The 21,474-nt window shown below is 33.8% G+C and overlaps 1 protein-coding gene across 1 annotated transcript; it reads right to left on the reverse strand.

Annotated features, from left to right (window-relative positions):
- Positions 1-1,008: 1,008 nt before the first annotated feature.
- Positions 1,009-14,942, reverse strand: LOC132556969 (uncharacterized). The gene is made up of 12 exons (XM_060221433.1): positions 14,573-14,942; positions 14,288-14,410; positions 13,380-13,574; positions 12,456-12,770; positions 11,516-11,726; positions 9,093-9,175; positions 8,599-8,812; positions 7,648-7,739; positions 6,945-7,229; positions 6,456-6,592; positions 3,266-3,308; positions 1,009-2,573 (listed from the first exon to the last, which is right to left on the reverse strand). The coding sequence occupies exons 1-12, from the start codon at positions 14,940-14,942 to the stop codon at positions 1,009-1,011; spliced, it is 3,633 nt and encodes a 1,210-aa protein (XP_060077416.1).
- Between the last annotated feature and the right edge of the window lie 6,532 nt (positions 14,943-21,474).

The raw sequence follows: 21,474 nt of genomic DNA on the forward strand, positions 1-21,474 counted from the left end.
CTAGTGCCATGGTTTTCATTTCCATGTTAAACGTTTCATTTCCATGGAAGTCAGCAAGCGATGGAACTCAAATTACCTTATCAAAGTGCAACCTCAATCCGCAACCGAACGTCTTGAAAGTGGGTCTACACATTTCAGGAGGCTTCGTGTCATCGAAAGCACCAGCTAGGCTGCCGCCATATTTTCAGTCGCGTAAAATTTGCGATAGGTCAAACTCTCTCTGAACGTTTTACAGCAGCTTTTGTCTAGCAGTGACATGAAGAACATTTTTTAATAAGAGCATAAAAATTAATGTACATTAAAATCATTTATGTGTTAATGATCTTTTAAAAAAAGGACTATATTTTGTTATGAGTAACCAGTGTCCGCAAAAGTTTAGTCATTCTATATACGTACTTAATATGCCAGTAATTCGGCTGTTTTGCTTGCAAAATAAAATAAATAGAATATTTGTTTTTACTGAAACACTTTTAAGTATACTCTATGTCTTTTGAATGTATGTTGATGTTACTTTTGTGATCTTCTTGGTAACTATGGTGACCAAAGTAAGATTAACAGCAACAAGTAAACTTCAGTTACTCACTTAACCTATTTCATAAACTTAGAGTCATTTCAACATATACCAGAAATATTTAGTGTACAAATGTAATAAACACAATCTAAAAGACTTCACCATACGTAATCTCTACAACACACAATGTTTGCTATGTCAATATCCAACTTGGGAGAACACTTATTTTTATTTCATCCATATTTTAATTTAACATTTATGTACAAAAATGATTGAAAAAATATCTGACGTTCTTCTGATGTTTACAATAGACATCAAACTGACAGTGACATAATATGTTATTGTTAAATGTTGTTTTACTTCAAAACGTAAGGTACAATCCGATTCAATACTGTCTTCATTGATATAAGTGAAGCCAACAACAAGTATACTATTCTCTCGGACCAAAAGAGCTCCCTGATGACAGGAAGCAAAACGTTCCGCATTATTGACTAAATTCAGAAATATACTGGAGATGTGCTATCCTCTGTTGTAGTTTTCATTTCTGCCTCATCACCACTGTCCATAAAAGGTATATTTTTATCAATTTCTTCCTGTTCAGAGGGATTTCGATTGTTCCCTGATTCCTGTGGGGTAGTGAATTCCTCTGAATCACACTCGCTAGATGAACTTTCTGAAGAGGTATCGGAACTGTAGGATGTATCACTTTTATCATCACCAACAGATGGCACCGGAGTCTTAACATTAACACGCTTGCACCGTAGCCTTATCTTCTCAATAGGGCCTTTACTGCCAGGTAAGTCATTCGACTCATCCTTGCTTCCTTCGTCCTGTAACGCGTTCTTACAAACATTCACTTGCTTTGCAGGTATTGTCGCCATATCAATGTAGTCATCAGTAAACACAACCTCTGTGCTAGGTAAATTCGATAATGCAGCCGTCTCATCACATTTCAGTTTATCGCGTGATGAAGTTTCTTCAAGGTAGACCTTGTCAGGAACTTTAGGTATCGGCTCATCTGGTTCACCGGACAAGAAAGACATTTCAACATAGTCCTGTTCCGGACATGTATCATCCTCTTTCGTCTCGCGTCCATTATGGCACCGTTTTACATGTTCTTTATGTGGCAAGTCGTTGTCTTCCGAAAGACGTTTTGGATTCTCTTCTTTGATGTGTCGGTCAATATTGTCACTACTACTCTTGAAAGACCCGGATGAGTCACTGTTATTACTGATGTCCAGTGGTGTGACGTCTTCAAGTGTGGCATCAAGTGCGGCCAATGCCTCTACAGATGCCGAGAAAAAGTCGTGTAATGTGAAATCATCATTATTATGCATTGCAAGTTTGTAACTCGACCTCTTTACCGGTTGTTTGTTATTATCCACGGAAATGCCTTCTTTTTTTTCCGTATCTGTTTCCCCGCTTATAGGGTCTGTTGGTATGACACAACTTTTGAGTTTCGAACTGAAGGAACTCGATGACCTTGAACTTTCGTTTTCTTCTGTATAGTTATCTATGGTTATGAAATGTGATAAAAGATTTGTTTGAAAGGTCAAACCAGAATCATCTAACTTTGAATCATTTGTATTCGGTATAATCTCCAAAGACACAGATTTTTTGTCATCAATAGGTGGCCTGTATCTGCGATCCGTTGTTGCCATTGAAATATCCGCTTCACTGTAACAAAGGTTATGCCTTGAACTATCACCAAAATGTGACGGAGTCTCTTTTAGCCAGTCTTGAAAGTCATTAACGTCAAAGTCATCTCCTTTCTTCGTCTTTACGTTGACATTGTCCTCTATCAGTGGCTGGTGGGAAGGAACTTGGTATACCCTCATCTTATTGGAGATCGAATGATCAACTTCCGGGTCAAAGTTCTTTATATCATATGGATTAATGTGTCTTACAATAGCCTCGTTACCATCCGCCAATATGAACTGGTTGTTACCACGTTCTCCGCAAGAATTTTGGACGATATTTGCGTTTTTCGTTAAACTAGAGCCATTTGATGTTCCTATCACATGACATGATTCTCCTTGTTTTGATTGGCCTGTGTTTGGGACTGTGTAAACATTAAAAAATCCAATAGATGTCATTTAAACAGAATTTAATTGATCAATTAAACAACAGTTCCTATAATGTTTTATTTATTTTATATTTTATATATTTTAGTGGTGATTTTATTTTTGATAAATTTACAATAATGGAAAAAAACTATGGAAATATAAGAATACCAATTATATTCAGTTTCATTCTTGAATTATTGATATAATGCTAGGTCACAAAAAAATAACATATTATACAAGACAGGGTAAATTTAACAAAGAGACAAGTGTAAAGCAGTGCGGGAATACTACGGTTAAAAAATCAAACATAAACGCATTATTGCTTTGTGATCAGGAAAGCAGTGTGTTTGTGAATACAGTTCTGAAAAAAGTAGAAAAGACAGATATTTCCGTGTACACTGAAAGTATATTAATTTTCTTGCTGCGTTTTTATCTAAATTTTCGTTGATTTCGTGCGCAATCGTCGTCCACGAATTCCTATGCCAAAACATTAATATACTTTTCAAACCTTGACATTGGGGTTGTACTATAACTCTACTTCAGGATGTTTTTAAATGGACCAAAAATACGTGGGAAAATTGGTTAAACAAAATTGCTATGACTATCAATATTAAATAATCTTAAGTATATATGCTTAAAACATGATCAATGGATAACTTCGAAGTGCTTAATCCCATGGTATACTCACTATTGTTCTGGTTCCAGGTGGATTCCTGTGGGTCCTTGTCCAGCTGTAAATATTCTCTTATATGTAAAGGTTTGATAATATCTCACATAAATCACCTTATAGGAATTCATTTTAGAGATGCCTGGCATATATGAAACTATGTGTCTCCAGTAGGCACGCAATTGATTATCCAACGAATTCGTCATAATGCGTAAGTATTTGAATATTTGTGTGAACTGTCGACTGTTAATAATTTTATCTGTAAGGTCGATCTATTAACCTAGAGTTGTGATAGAATCATAATTTAAATGCTGTACTGTTAAAGTTTCTTTTTTCGAAGGTCCAAATTTTTCCGGTTGTATCAAAGGATTGAAGCAAATAAGTTTGTTTTATCTACAGAAAACTTGAAACTTATTTTCGTTGTGTCTTTTTTTTCCGCGTTATTTACTCTCTAAAAATCAAACTGGAAAACCTCAACCTCTTCAGTATTCCAAAAACAATATTATTTTCTTTATAGACACGAAATTTAATACTTTGCTAATGTTTATTTCCTTTTTTATACCTAATGTGGAAAACAGTCGTTGCAATTTTCAGTTGTCAAATTGTGCATTTGAACAAGAGCTGATTGAATCACGTAAAATTATATACATTGTATCTCACAAACATAGAATGTTTCTTATATATCAATGATCGTAAGATTAAACATATATGACAAACTAAAGCTTCAATTGGAGGATTTAGTGTAGAGCTCGTTTGTTTAGAAATAAATTATCAATATATTCTAGCAAGAAACTATTGTGAAAAGGAGATAGTTATTAGCTTGAAGTAAAAACCTATATATATCCTAGTCTGGTTGAAAGCATTTTGATCAGAGTGAATAATGATATCTTTGACAAAATTCCGGTAACAGCATTGGATTTATATTTAAAAGTATCGAAATTAAAATCTGATATAATGTTCTGAGTTTATCATACCGGATCATGAGCATATGGTTGTATGATGACACCATCTCCATATTTAAGCGGCGCTATATTTTTGTCAGTGAATTTTTCTATTTTGCCAATTTGCTATATATCGTTTCATTTTATGGTGTGCGTGTAATTTAATATATTGTTCTATCTCTAATCAGAAACAAAATGTCATATTAAATAAATAGTTTATGGGTAGCCGAAAATTCAACAGCATTTAATGTACATGTAGAACAACCTTTAAAAAAGGCAAAGATAAATATCTTTGAATCATGCGTTTGTTTGTTTATTTCACGGCAAAATCAATATTTCCTGTGTAGCCCAAACAACAAATACTTCGTGACGGCATTGTCTAAACAGTTCTAACTACAAAAACACTTTTTCTTCCTCTTCTATTCAAACGCTCATATGACCCTATGTGTTGAGTTAATAACAACATTCAATTTGCTCGCGAAGCGAAAAGATGTTTGACTTTCGCCTGTTTCGATCTTTTTTAGCTGAGGTCAATATGTAAATGGACTTAAGTGTATTGCTGAAGTTGAATTCCTTGTTTTATGTATCTTAGAGCAAAAAGATTACCGAGCAAATGTTTCCCCTTATATATATAGTTTTATATTGCAACAGGAGGGAAATATGCAAATACGGATTATTTTGTGTTACTGGTATGTATATTGGAATGAAAAGTTGCTATTTTGACAGCTTTGGTTACTAAAATCACTTGATAAACGTTAACGTTAAATGTTAATAAAGAATCATATGTAAGACAAACTTGAGTTAGTTGCATAACAAACTTCAATTGAAATAACCAGGAAATATAAAATCATATTCATATAAAAACAGAGTAAGAAAAGTATGTGTGACGATTCGATGATTATTCTGTCACCTTTGTAAGAATAGTAGGATTACAGTAGAGCCAAAATGTCACATCGATGCATTACTATCCCGTAAACGTTTGTGCAAATACGATTCAAACATCTGATAAAGGGGCAGTGTAGTTATGGAAACGCCACTCAAAATTTTCTTATCGACTAAAAAATCATATATATTACTTACCAACCAGTAGAACATGTTTCTTTACATGCAAGATAACGTAAAAATAGCTGAGCATGCATATTAATATAAAAAGTGTATTTATTATTATAAAGATAACAAACATCAACGACAGCACTGTTAAATGAATATGAACATACAATTTGGAAATGAAACTCGTACATGCAGATGAACAGATGTGGATGCGCACATGCAAAACAGGTGAAGTGTAGGTTATGGCTTGTGTAATGTGGCCTCAGATCATGCTTCTTCAAATCCAGTACATCCGGTGTCCGCTTTACGGCAGATGATACATGTGTTTCTGAGGAAAAAGAGGCGTCTTATACTGTCACCGGTCTGCCATAGAATATTACGGAACGAAGAAATTTCTACAAATTAAGAGATTCATGCAGTTGATCACCAAATGTGTTTGTCGTAAAATTACATGCTTTCGATTTTAAAGTGTTGGTGAACTTCATTCCTAAACCCTCTCCCCTTTTTTTGGTATTTCATGATTACCCTATCAGAGGATCTAAAGATAGCGCATAGCTGGTTAATTTCAGGAATCAATTAATTTGGCGATGATTTTATTTAAATCGGCATAATTCTACTTTGATTAATTAAATTTCGCGATCTGGATCTAAAAGGACATATTATATACACGCGTCTCTTTTTTACGCAATTACGTAAAAGTACCGAGAAATAGAGAAAATATTGTCCCCTTACAAATTACCAACTAAATAATAATGATATTTCAGAAAAGTTTTAAATGTTCAATGGCCATTGTATAAACCAAAATATGTAGTTTTTTTTTAACTTGAAACTAATACAGAAAAATGATTTTTTTTAAGTATGTAACCGACAGTGGTATTTACATTTCAGCAAGACGTAAATCGAATACAGCATTGACTTTTGGAATAGGTTGAAAACGGGAAATCAACATTAACTTACAGACAGAATTAATACAAAAGCTGTTTGTTGTTCCATTGTACGGATTTACGGATCGTTTTTGTTGGATCATGTCCATAGAATGAATTTTCCAGCTCACGCCGGTTGGGAAGGCTGTGAGAGGAAGTACTGTAGTGGCCATGCGTAGTGCTTGTAATGTTGACGCCATAGTTAACATGCCCGTCATTGCTTATCACGTGATCTCTATACATGCGGTGAGCAGCTGAAGCAGCCAGTTGGCTGTTGTGGTCATACGGTTTACGAACCTGTCTCCTTCTCCGAACAAAGAAGATGATAATTCCAATTAAAATGAAAAGGACAACAGCTCCCATGACTCCAGCAGCGATATAGGGGGCGCTATTCGGACTTCCTGCGGATGCCAAAGCTTGTTGGTCATTTATCCCTTTAAGGAAAAACATATACTGATATACCTATCTGCCATTTGCGAAGAACGAGTTTTGGTGCATCCCAGATATTTTAAGCTGTCAAATATCTGCATACTTTACATCAAATTTTTACTTTATGTCTTTATGATATTTTTGTAAATACGGATGAAAGACCAGGAGCTATTAAAAGTAAACAAAGCGTCCATATCCAAGGGCATCAATTAACAAAATAGAAATTGAAAAGAAGATATTAAGTTATAGTGATAACTCCATGCAAGAAACATTTCGAGTTTAACCTTTAACATTGTACATCAAGATGGATATAGCTCTTTTCGTAGATTTTCAAAAGCGAAAATGAATCTGTCTCACCCTCGGATGTCTGGGCTGCTACTTCAGAAGAGCAACTGGGAAGTTGTGGATATAGGTCAGATATTGCACATATCTTGAACGAATAGCGAGTTCCTGCCTTTAGGTTGGATACTACAAACATGGCCACTGTAGCATTCTTGGTCGTTTCATACTGACCGCCACTCTCTGACTGTTGAAGGACGAAATATTGACCGGATCCTCCATCAAACCCGGGATTGCATTGCACGCGAATCTCCACGTCATTTAGCGAGGACCACGTACAGTTTGTGGGCACTTCCGGAGGACCTACGTAAATAGGGAGCACTTAGTACTGCAGTATTTGTATACCGAAATGTGCAGGATCCTTTCGATCACTTGAATTTGGAAGTTGATATGTATATAATCACTATCAAAACTTATTTAATGTAATATTTTATGGTAAGTAATTTCGGTTACATACGTTTTTATACATTAATAATTACATGTAAGAAAATGCACTGCAATATCAACATACCAATTGTTAAAAAAATTGATTTGATGGAACTGGGTTAGCCTTCAATGGCATCACTCATTGAGTAAACTTTTGGCATAATAAAAAAAGCCATGTGAACTATCGAAAGGGATGTATGAAACCGATAGAAAATACATAAATTAATCAATAAAAAGTCCTAAATAAATCAAACGAAAGACATGGAAATGCACCAATGTTTTTATGGCCACAAACCTGGTCTCACTATGCGGTAAATACATGGCGATCTGGATTCACCAATTGCGTTCGATCCGACACATTCAACATCTGTGTACTGCCAGTCGTCTCTGTTAGATTAACCCAAATAAGTCTGCATTACATAGTAGCATATTAAGCTATACCATCTGAACATGAAAAATCAAAGTTATCTTTTTTGGTGTTTTTTTCCAATTTAAAGCTACTACATTTCAAACCTGCTATTTGAGCTGGTTATCGCAAACAGAGCAAATATTTATTCCAAATAAGATGAAATGAAAAGTAGATATCGTAAATGTCGATTTTTGTTTCAGATTATTTTTCCCCTTGCTTCTAAAACTTTAAAAGAAAAAGAAGTATAAATGGAATAATAGAACGGATATTGGTTCTAAATTAACTATAAAATATTTAATTATAATGTTCATCGTTTCGTTTTCGTGATTTTATTCCATCCTAAAAACAATTGAAAAATAGGAGCTCTCGAAAATTACAGCTTTCACAGTAAAATAGAAACAACAAACTCACATAATATAACTAAACAGAAATATTTTAACACCGTTACTTTCGAGACGCATGTACTAATTGTTTTCGAACGCCGTCTAGCGAATACCATGTTTTTTTTGTTTGTTTTTTTTTTAATCCCTCCATGATAATTTCGTAAATATCTCGAATACCAGCGGTATAGAAATTCTTCTAAAAGCATCTGCACTGACCTTTTTTTTCCAAAATCACCGAAACACAATATATTTACAACAAAACAATAAATTATAATAGAGGATATGTTGACTCTTACATATGCGAATTAAATTTAATAGTAAAAAAAGAGAGATATTAAGATATATTACATCCTGACAAATCAAGAAGCGCTATATTGTTATGTGAAAAAGGCTCGACTATTTAACGCACTGAAATGTATCTTTACAATTAATATCATATGGTTTCAATACTAACGTCACTGAAATGACAGCCGTAGAAACTGTTTCCCTCGGTCTACCGTATACTACATGATTCGAAACACTAGGAGTTATAGTTATCCCAGTTCCTTTGTAACGCCATTTAATTGTGGAATTCCCAGGATTACCATCAACTGTGCACGTGACCGTCACAGAGCTCCCAAGCTTCACAGCGTGCCTTACAACGCTACCTTGTGTACAAAATGGGCGATCTGAAAACAGACGACATGAGCAGATAGGTCAGTTTCAGTAGGCATAACAAAAACTGCAAAGGAAACCTTCCCAATATTTCTCAACAAATATGGTTTTTGAAAACATGTCTTTTAAAGCAGGTAGCCTCTTACTATATGTGGTCCCTTAACACAGGTTGCCTTTTAAAAAGTAGTATCAAAAACGTATGTTTTTAATAGGTGGTATATTTATACTGTTTATCCCTTATTAGAGATGGTATCTTAACACAGGTGATCTATCAAGCGGTTCCACTGTACTTACATGACACCTCGATGTGGACTTTTTGTCCTACCCCAACACCAATCGTGTTTAGAGCCTGACACTCGTAGTTCCCAGCGTCCTCTCTGAACGATCAAATTAGGAATGAAAAGATAAACATGGTATATATTGTGAGAGATTTGCCATAATAATTATAACATATGACTCTTTCAATAACGTCTCTCCGATGATATTTTTTAAAGACAATATTGTAGAAACCAAGAGTAGCCTATCGCAATAATTGGTTCGGATAGTCTTGCAAAGCCATTTCAGTTTGTTTTTTTCTTTCTTTTTTCAGTAATTGGGTCGCAGTCAAAATAAGTACCTACATAGTATTTACAAGTATCTTAATATTAACTCATACAGGTTTCTGAAATTTTTGACGAAACATTAGAATTAAAGTTCTTGATACAACCCAACCAGTAGAAAGTTTAAGTGTGACATTTCGTTAGTCATTAGTCATTGAAGGTTGCCTTATATTTACCGAAACGTCACACTCAAATCTTTTTCTGGTAGTGTTATAAGAATTTTATTCTAGTGACATTACCAACCTGAAGAAATATGGACAAACGCATGTTAGTTGTAATACATGGTGCAATAAGATTCCAGGTACTTTTTCTACTTAAATGGCTAGTAATAATATGTATATTTATCGCAAAGAAGGTTTAGATTGAATTATTGAGTAAACGTAAGATTAAGGTGGGTCTTCAACCAGAAAAATGTCAGAAGGTCATAGCAAAATGACAAAATGGGACTTAAACAGAACAGTCTCTCTCCCCCCCCCCCTCTCTCTCTCTGAGAAACACATCTTCATTATAATTACCTTATCATGACATATAGGCTATGGACATATACCCACACGAAATAAATCACTTTTAATTACTACATCTGTGTCGTGGTAATAATACTGACAGATATCAGTAACCAGCATTCATGTAATTTGGTAGAGCGTCTGGAATAGTCGATATCTTTATACTAACTGCTGATGAAGAAATGATAATTTTACAGAATTATCAAATCTATTCCACAAGCTAGTAGTTGAGGGGATAAATGATTTTTCTAAATACATCTATTTAGGCGAAGCAAGAAATGAAATAATTTTGCACTTGTCTATTATGTCTAGATTGTAAAGGTAGCCATCCAGTTTCAAGATATAATGCCTCACAGTAGGTTACAGGTGATAGGCAAGGCACAAGTCTAGCAAATTCTTATTTGACTCATTCCACGGCATTTGGCAGTTCGTCAGAACAACCATCCCAGAAACAGGAGGCATATTCAAGAGTTGGTCTAATGAAAGACGTGTATATAGTATTAAGAGTTTCCTTACTAACTTTATATATCAATAGTTTTAAAGCAGTTATTTTACATGGGTATGTTTTGACAATATGTTGAACGTGGTCATGCCAATTACAATTACTACTGAGAAACACTCGAAGATGGCAATGTAAGTGAAAGTAAGTGGTTCATTTTTACGGGTAAGATTTGGTTTTACATCGAGGGGTCTGGAAGAAAATGGAACGGTTTTGCATGATTGAATTGCAGACCAATCTTGTAAACGTTGGATGTCATGATTTAGGATCTGTTCAACAGCATTTATGTCTACTGAAGCCTCTTCAAAAGATGAGACATCTGCAAAGAGAGGCTAGTAACAGCTTTCATTGGGTCTACAAGGTCGTTAATATAGGATATTTTAAAAGAAGATTTCCTACATCTACCACTATTAGACTCAAGATTACTGTAAAAGTGTAACTTTGCTTGTTTTTTCGTATTGTTGACTTCATTCCTGTTATTTTTTAAAAAAAATATTTTCTTACAATCAATACGGTGTATGTGTATAAAGTCTTTCTCAGTCTTTCACGAATTTGACAATGCTTACATAATGTAGAGTCAAACCATCGTTTGTCCGACGGACGTTTAGTCACTTCATAATTTGGAATACAGACAGACACTAAATCCAGAAATTTACTTGTGAAGTTGTCAGCAGCAGATTCAATGGACGGAGCAGACTAAGTGATTTCACAATTAACAATTCGATCAGATTATTAAAAAGATCTCTCTCTCTCTCTCCCTTCTTCCCCCGCCACATCTGTCAAACTTTTTAGGGAAAGGACTTATCATAAGTTGAAAAACTTGTGATCCATCCCATAGTATTCTTACAATAAAATATGTTCAAGTCAAATTAAAGAAAACTGAAAATGGAACCGAAAATAAATAAATAATAAATGAATAATTGAGCTAACCCCCCCCCCCCAAAAAAAAAAGCAATTAAATAGAACCCCGATGCAATTGACAGTTTGTTCATTTCCCGCACCATTTGTGGTGATGTCAATGTTATATCCGTCATTTTGTCATCCTATTCAAATACAGCTCGGTACCGAATGATAAAATTGTGGTTTGGATCAAATTATACATAATCATAAAATAACCTTTTCACGGAAGAAATGTGAAGATCGGCTACTCGACTTGAAGTGTAGTTAAATCTACTCCCTGTTCCCAAGGCTATAATGTTGTTATTGTGGCGCCAGAATATATTTTGTGGTAAAGGCATGGGCCTCGCATCGACCTGACAAGTGAGAACGACGTCGGAATCCTCAGTTACCTCCCTTGTTCCGTTTTCCGACGTTATCTGAGGTGCATCTACAAATCCAAAAATATTTGGTGAAAAGAAGAAAAGAGCATGTTAAGTCGAATCATACTCGGTTAAATCCGAATGCCGTATACGAGAAAGTACACTGACCTGTTCTTTCCCGAGAGTGATGCAAAAGAAATTTAATTTTCAATCAAGATTCCGTCTATCGGGAATTTTTTAACGTATTTAATTTTTTTAATTTAGCAATATTTTCAAAATAGAAAAAAAAAAAAAAAAAAAAAAAATCGCAAAAATTTGCATGTTTTCTTCTTTTCATTATAATCGCATGAGTGATACATTTATTCAAATTTCTTGTGACGATGAAATTGCAAAAATTACAAGAGGTACTTTCGGAAATTTTAGTTACAATTGTACAATGATAACATTTCGCCTGTGGAGAGGTGAAAGTTTACTGTAAAATCATAAAGGAAAATAAGAATTTTCAACACACCCTTTTTAAAGTTTAGTTTCCACTGGAAATGATTTTTTTTATTCCTGAGACGATGAAATCGCAAGAAAAAATTTGAATACGCAAAAAAGGCAAAAGGTTAATTTTGGTGATTTTCGCGAAAATTGCACTGCGGGAAAATATCCCCGATATACTGTATATTGTTTTCAATCATGGATATATCAGTCATTATATCAATGAATTACACGGCATACGACTGCATGTAAAAATTATACATGTAAATTCACTAAAAGATATTCTATAAAAGTCAACTTAATTGAAGACTTACACGTTACAAGAAGTGTGAGTGTCCTGTTGACATCGCCGACGCCATTAGTATGTGTTACGGAGTTTGAAGCGGCACATCTCATTTGACGTCCACTCATACTTTTGTCGAATTTAACGGATAAAATTCCGGTTACAAAGAATGTTCCATCAGACCTCGGTAGTACCTCATGAATAGTGTTTTGTAATTTAGCGCCATCTATGTACCATTCAATGGTAGCTGCTGGCCTACTTCCGGCCGATGTGCAGGTAATGGTTTTTGTTTCCCCGTCGTTGAATAGACCCGTAAAGTACCCAATTGCTGGCATTAAAGGTGATACTGTGAGATCAAAGGTTTAAAAAAAGGTCATAATTAAAGATTAAAGATCAGACGAAATGATACGAAAATGCGGAAAGTTTGTAAATATACTCTAAAAACTGGATAACAAGCCGACTTCAAAGATAAGATCATCCTGAAAACAACGAAAACTATAATCTCTATTGTATATATAGAACGTTGAAGTATGCCTTCAAAATGACACCAAATCTAATATTCTTGGCAAGCCCATGAACAAATCTTCCGAAGACAGTTTTTTTAGCTCCCTCAACATCAATATAGTTTTCGTTCAATTCTCATAATGACAAAAAACCAGAGAAAAATTGAAAGAATTGTTGCGGGTGTTTTAAGCCAAGGTTGCCTAGAAATGAATGATAATGATATTTTGTGGAAAAGTGAAACTTAATGTGATAGTTGATTATGTATTTATTTTCTGAAAATTTAAATGCCCACTAATAAATCAGCCATAAAGACTTCAGCATCGATGGATTTCATTAACACATCTCTATAAACATGAAATTAAATGCTCTCCAAATAAATAAATAAATAAATAAATAAACACGAAATTTGAGCATCACGATAACTCACCATTTTACAGTATTCACTACTTACGATTGACATCCAGTTGTGTCTGAAAGCTTTCGTTGTAGAAGGGGATGGGTCCTGTGTTGACTAAACAGTACAAAGTACTTCGGTACATCTCCCTCGTCACCGTAAAGGTTAGATTGCTCCTTTTGTACCAAGTCCCGTTCGGATACTGTCTGGCTTCTTCACTGCCAGTTAATCTCGTCCTATTGACATCAGGGCCTATACAATCATCAATTTTACTGACTTACTCACTGTAAATATTCTTATTTTCTAGGGGTCTTTTTCGCTTTTTTCGAGGATGACATTCAGTCATGAGAAATGTATACTGTTCTGTGAAAACATAATAGAGAACCCTATTCCATCCTGTTTGTTATGGTAACATCGCGAATATCTGAGCTGTAGAAACTGATCATGTCTAATACTGCAAACGTTTTAATTTCAAAATATACGTGTGGAGGATATCATAAAATCATATGAGAGATAACTCGTACATTGAAAATCAAATTAATTAAGATCAACATTTCAGACTTTTTGTGAATTGTATTCTTATCATTTTAAATGTCTTGATATTAAAGTCAAGTTATCGAAATAGATAAAGATCAAAGAATATATATTCAAGTTTCAACAACAGTTGATGATTATAGATTTTCAGTCAAATGATATTTCAGGACCACGAAATTCCCAATGCAAAGTAATGAAAAAATTCATTTGTAAATGTGATAAACATATAAAGCATCTTATTTTCGTATGTTCATTATTCAAACACATGATAAACTTAAAAAAAAAAAACCTTGTAATATAGAAGAACCCTTTTCAGACGTTTTGTAAATTACATCATAATGTATCATGTACGATACCTTGAATACGTTTTGAATATTGTTTGGATAACGTTGTTGTTTGATCCGATATAAAATCTATAAGTACAAACTTACTCAAAAGATACCATTCTATGCTCGGCGAGGGTTTCCCGCCATCCGCGGTGCACGTAATCGTCTGCTGGGTGCCCTCATCTATCTGACCAATCAGTGAAGACACCCCATCGTCAAACGGGCGCACTGAAACAAGACGACTCCGTCAGAGCAACATGAAGTAACCCCCCCCCCCCCCCCCTTTTTTTTTTTAGTTTAAAATAGTAAAAATATTAGTATTCAAAATACATTTGTGAATTCACATTAATTATTTTTTTATTGAAGAGTGTTTATGTAAAATGCAATTACCCAAAATTGTGACGTCAAATTTATCCGCCGTCGACAAATCTATGACGTCATAACATCTGTACTCGCCATCCTCCATCAGGCCCATCGACTTCAGTTCTAATGATGTCGAGCCATCGTGACGTAAGTGAACAGATATTTTTGAAGAGTTTTGGAATCCATTTTGTAATTTATCGTTAATGGCGATAACAATCTTTGTGGGTGTTATTTTCTCCCAGACCAGGAATGAGTTTGCGGACCGCGACACGGTACAGTCCAGAGTCACAGAGCTCCCTAACACCGCGGGTATCATTCGAGGAATGGTCTGTGTTGATATCAGGACGGGCCCCATACATAGCACCATATATGTGACACAAAAAGCATGAACGAACATGATGCTGCAAAGAAAATGGATAAAATTCATTTCGGATGTAAAATCGTAAGTTTAGAAGGTTCAATTTTTCCTATCTTCTAGGACTGAATAAAATAGTGGAATAGAAACCTTTCCCTGTACACAGAATGAAAACAACTATAGCAGAAACATCGAAGTGAAACGGTATTCTTTTAACATAATACTATGTCTGAGAAAAATGTATAAGTTTATATATAGAAAAAAGTTAAAACACTGGAAAACACGTGATGTAAAACATTATATGTTTATATATATATCTCTCATTCCACATCTTTCGTATTAAGACATGTATATTTATTCCTAGTGTTTGACCGGTCTCTGGTATCTATATAGTTGGCTACAAGGAAAACAGCTGAATTAAACTTTATCTATAATTAATAAGTAATATAGAAATAAGAACATCATAAAGATTTACAAAAGCCACACAAGTGGATAGCGCCATTTAATACAAATTTAGAACAGATACAGCAGAGCCAAACAATGAAATTAATTGCATCATATAGTTATTTCGTCCTTGTGTGACTCGTCAGTGATGTTATAGGACCCCAAAGTTGCTATCTCGAAATTTCGGATTATTAACTAAAAATTTCTATTTAGAAATTTCGAGTTGAAATAAAACACAACGTGGCCTGAATACGCTTCCGTAGAATCCTATCAGGCGTCCGAGGTAAATTAAAATGGCGAAATTCAAAATATAGGCCGAAAGATGTACTAATCCAATAATAGTGTTTCTTTAACTTCAAATCAAAATGTGTCCAAGACAAGTGGATATCGTGAGCTGATTAGTTATCGAGAATATCGATCCAGCAGCCGCACTGTCCTGAATAAAAAGTCAATTTTCATTCGAGGAGTGCTGCGATTCATTATTGTAAATCAAAAACCAATGCCGGTATTCGAAAAAAAATGTATTTCGTGACATACGGATATATAAAATTAACATTTGTCATATTTTGCAATTTATTATGAAAAATGAAAAGATTTTTATTTGCGTGAACAAACACTTTTAAGTACCGAACAAACAGAAGACATTGTGAATTTCGAAATGTTTGAAATGTATTTTGATATCTGTGAAAGGTAAGAAATAAAAATGACCTACCTGGATGGTAACGATGCTTTCTCTACAACTTTTCAGGATGATATAGAACTGGTAATACTTTGTAAATGACGGAAATCGAGGATACAATATACTGATCAATTTTCCTCATTCACCACACACTACCCACACAAAACAATTACTTCATAATTCGAAAAAAATGTACAAATGATTCACGATGTTAAGAGACTAAATGGTGACTGTATGTGTGAAACAGACATACCAAATATTTATAAACACAACTAATTATGATAACACCCATCAAGGTGAAAAAGGGACAAATATACGTAGAAGGAAAATATTCAAAGCCAAGAAGATTCGGATCATTTCAAAATGAGAGTTTCGCGAGAAATGATTTTTAAACTGAAATTCAAATTAAACAAGGTTTGAAATAAAAAATAAATAACATTCTTTAAATAAGGATAACATAGATATAAGTATATATATATATATATCTCATATACTTTAAGTACCCCCTTATTGGCCCCTTTGTTTACCATATAGAGATAAGTATGAACATACCTGCTATAGACTGATTTGGATGCGGTATTGGGGGAAGATAAAGGGGTTATCGGATAATTAGCCACAGACAAGCTTATTTCCAGTCGTTCGCTAGCGCTCTATTTGTCCAGTGGGCCCAATTGTTGACTGACCATCCCAAACCGATTAGGTCATCGTTCCGATTACATGTATCGTACATTGGGCGAAATATACATATTTATTTTGGTGTTTATACATCTATCACAATAATTTGTCTGGATCAGATTTCGAGACGACTTTGATCTTATTGTTAACGTACTGAAATTGGCGCAATCAAATTTCAGCGTATTATTGTCAACAAATAAGTACAGTCGACTTCGCGCATCCACAGCACCTGGTAAAATGAATGTCCATTCGATGGAAGATGCTGTTCGAATATGCAACTTTCAGTTTTAGAGTGCGGTCGTTCTACTGAACTGTACCGAATATAACACTAGCTAGATGACTGAAAAAGTTCCTCTAAAGAACCATTTGTCAAGCTTAAAAACGTGAGACTTGAGGACACCAACACATCCTCTGGAATATTTCAATATCATTTTCCTATTTGCATACCATCCTACCGACCGAATATTTCGTTGAAGTCCCCAATTGCCATGTTTAATAAACGATACACTAAAATGAATTAGCGCAATATTATCATCATGAACATTACTGAAATAAAATAACCACTAAAATAGACAGTTTACAGTAGTAAAAATAGCCACTCTGTAATTGAGGCCCTGAATTCGACATTACTTACAAGAAGCATCTCATCTCTACCCTTCTGGAACACCTGGTCTCATTCTCCTTGCACTTCCTTTTGTTCATCATTTACCATCTCCTTTCACAAGCTTTCAGTTTGAATTATGATTTTGTTATGATGTCTGTATTTTCATGTTATCATTTGAAGAAACAAAATAAACCAGATTATCTTGTCATTCATTTTTATTTGTCATCTTCCAAATATTGTACAAGAAAATTTGTAAATATTTCTGGCATCTAGCATCAAGCTTAACCAGAAAGACACAAGAAAAGGATTGTGATGGTTGTCTTGTAAACTACATAAAGATGAACCAGCACTGACAGACATACAGATGAGTCCGGCTTTAAAGGACCTACACACAGATGAGTCAGGCTGAAAGTGACCTCCATTTGGATGAGCAAGACAGTGAGGTACATACATATGAGCAAGGCTGTCCGTGACCTACATACAGATGAGCAAACTGACAATGACCTTCTGTCAGTTCACTACATACAGACGAGCACGGCTGCCCTGTACCCTACATACACACGATCGAGACTGTTAGTAAACTACACTCTGACTTGTCAGACCATTAGTTAAATTACCTAGACCAGACAAATCGTAAGTAACATCCTAAAACATACAGATCCTCAGTGAACTACACAAAGATTTGTCTGACTGTCAGAAGTCAGCAAGACTTTATCATTACATACAACCTTAAAATGAAAAAAGTGACAGTGTTAGCTTTTCTATGAGTATTCACATACAAATCTTACTTCAATACTCCTTGTGATAAATCATATTCACTGTACCTACATATACCAGTATATATATCTAGATGAGTGGGATACTTCTCTTAGCTTTAATGTCATATAACAGCTAGATACTTCAATCTCGACTTTACTGACCAAAAGATGATTCAGTTATATTTTATGAATGGAAGGATGAATGAAAAGGACATGAAAATTATTTAATATATATCACAATCTTATACTGAAAATATGAACACCATGTACAGGTATCATCAGTGAAATGTGATTACTGGATGCACAGTGAAATAGTTTACATATGTTTCAAAAATAAAAGATGCCTGCTTACCCCCTTAAATCAATGTTGGACTGAGTTAACATACAAATGATGATGTATGTCTGACACAAAGTTAATGTTACAGATTACAATAATTAGTGACAAGATGAATTATTTACCGTGTAAGGTTATGTTTTAGAGGGCCTCTATATGATATGATAAGATGAAAATAGATGCCATGAAAAGTGAAAAGAACAAACAGAGAAAACCATAGTTTGGTTCATGACTTTCCTGAAAATTACAATCCTTTTGCTTTAGGTTTCTTACATCCAGTTCTAGTAAATTCATTGACATTACAGATATTTATCAGATATTGTGAATGTATGAATTTGAAATTAAGAAATAAAAGATGAATTATATATCAATCAACATTTATCATAAATTATTTCCAATAAATAACACACACATAAAAATCACAATGAATCATGCATAATTCAATAAATGACTCATCCAGGACAAGAGTCAAACAGGACAACAATACTGGGACGGAATGTTGTTGTATATATTACATTTGGCATATTCTCCTGCAATTTCAAAATCTATTCAAATTTCTATTTTCATTTTTATATTCTTTTGCTGTCAAAATCAAGTAGAATGGCACAACATTATATACAATGTACGTATATCTTTTATTTGAAACAGTTTTTCCCTTTTTTAATTTCATATAATTTTTTTCCCAAATTTTGAATATCTTATTATATGAAATCAAATTTTCTTTTTATATGTTTTAAATTGATTTTTTTTTTCAAAATGATTTGCAATCGGATGAAAAAAAAACCCCACCAAAAACCCTGAATATCACATTAATAATGGTAGATTTTCAACATAATCATGAATAGACTTGAACTTCATTTAACAAAATACAATATTCACAAAGTCTATTGTGAATGACATGTAGTGTTTTCCTATTTAAATTAGTTTTCTCAACAAATATCACATCTATGTATATACAAGATAATATTATCTACAAATAATTTTAAATGCTTTTTAATGATTCTTGTGATCTGGAGACCAGCTGTAAAAATGATATTTTTGTCAAAGTTTTCAAAAATAAGGAATGAATAAATACTTAAAAATGTAAAATTCATTCTCCTGACAGCAAGAGAAAATCAAGGTTTTTTATTTAAAGAGATATTTTAGAAATGGACGGCAGTTGACACATTGTATTTGGATAAAGTTAGGTACATGAAAAGCAGGCAAAAACAATAGAGGTATCTTAATCTTTTCATTCATCAAACATAATCATGTATAAAATATCAAAGTGAAATCTAAAAAAGGAAAAACCAGAAAAAAATGAAAAGTAACTACACAAAAACCTAAATTGATATTATGATACATTTACTTAAATAATTGATCATTGAATTAAATAAGAAGTTAAAGAGAATAAAATGTGAAAAACTGAAAAAAAAAAAAAAAAAATCAAAGAAACGCAATTGATAACTGCTGGAATGGTTCAAACATGTGGAATGACAGTGTAAACAAATAAATTTTAATCTTTCAACACCAGAATATACTCTCAGCACACAGTATTCTCTATGTACGTAAATATTTTACACAATAAAACTGCATGGTTATATTGTTCATGGTATACAATGTGTGAATTATACCTATATATATATATATAATATATCTTGGACGGCAAAAATGGTGATGCTTATACATAAAACACTTATCACACTATGGGTAGTTCTAATAAAATATTTTAAAAATCAACAATACTTTTAAATAAAATCATACTCTCACAACAATATAGTGAACTTCCAACATGTGCATATCATTTGAATAAGTGCTGGACATGTTGGTACATTAACATACATACCCTCCAGTAATACACTTAAGCCCTATCTCCACTTCTACATTCACATCTTTATTCTTTTACTCTACCGAGGTTATTTTAATGAACACATTTTCAGCAAAAACCTAGTTCAAACTGTTCTGTGTAATTCCTTGCCATCAACGTTTTCAAATGTGAATAATTTTAATTTTTGTGACCTTCAATTTCATCTGAAGTCTTTTTCCTCTATCTTTCTCACCATTCATTTTTTTTTTTCATTTTTCCATCTTTACTGAGGAAAAATCAGAGGACAGAAGGAAATGGTTCAGCTTTTCGAAAATATAAAAGTAACCCCATAAGCACTCTTCAGGTTTTGTATTTAAACAACTCACTATCACTCCAACACTCTGTCATCATAATCAAGTCTGATCACACAATTAATATTTGGTGTACGCCCTTACAAACACTCCTTCTTACTGACACATAATTCTTCTCCTTAAAAGCAAGATCATACAGAACCTATAAATCAAACATGTATGTATTTAATAGTTTGACTAATTTCTAACATTTGAATAAGACCTATTTCAAACACGCCAAAGATCAGAGTACTGCACACAGAACACAGTTCACACACAAATCTTGTACCCTGGTCTGAATTTGTTAATCTGCACACGACATGACTCATTGAATGTAAAATACCATTCTCAACTTTACGGGTGCAACATTAATCATAACAGAAACATGAAGGACGCAGTTTATGATGTTACTTACAGGGAAAAATTTCCCACTAAAATGCATTGGGAGACAAACCTTTCATAGAAGTTAAAAAAAAAAAAATAGATTTGTAAAGAATATGTAACTCTCTGCCATATTTTGTAGCTAACTGGCAAAATGGTTCATATGTTTGTAGATTGGTGAAGAAAGAAATCTTTAAATGGGTTTTGATTAACTGGAGCCATCTTTTCCTCTCGTGAAAAGGTGAGGAATACAAACCTATCAGAGCATGTCAGCGTATCAGGTCAAATACACTAAATCAGTGAACCATACCCATGGCCTTGGAGTATAAAGCGGTACATGACACAATGACCTGTATGAGAGGAATTCCATCCTTCTATCTTAGACTGAGGACATAAATGTGATCAAAGCATTAAAAAGTCAATGAATTTACGATGGCTGACAATACGTCTTGCTAGGACACTTTATCTAACTAGCGATAGTCCTAGGGGTTTAAACATGCATAACACTTATTTCTAAATTTTACTGAAAAAACAATGAAATATATTTCACCAAAGATTTGTTT

This window comes from Ylistrum balloti, unplaced genomic scaffold (assembly GCF_031769215.1).
Source record: "Ylistrum balloti isolate Yb309-2 unplaced genomic scaffold, AGI_CSIRO_Ybal_v1 Utg370612, whole genome shotgun sequence".
In the NCBI taxonomy this organism is placed as follows: domain Eukaryota; kingdom Metazoa; phylum Mollusca; class Bivalvia; order Pectinida; family Pectinidae; genus Ylistrum; species Ylistrum balloti.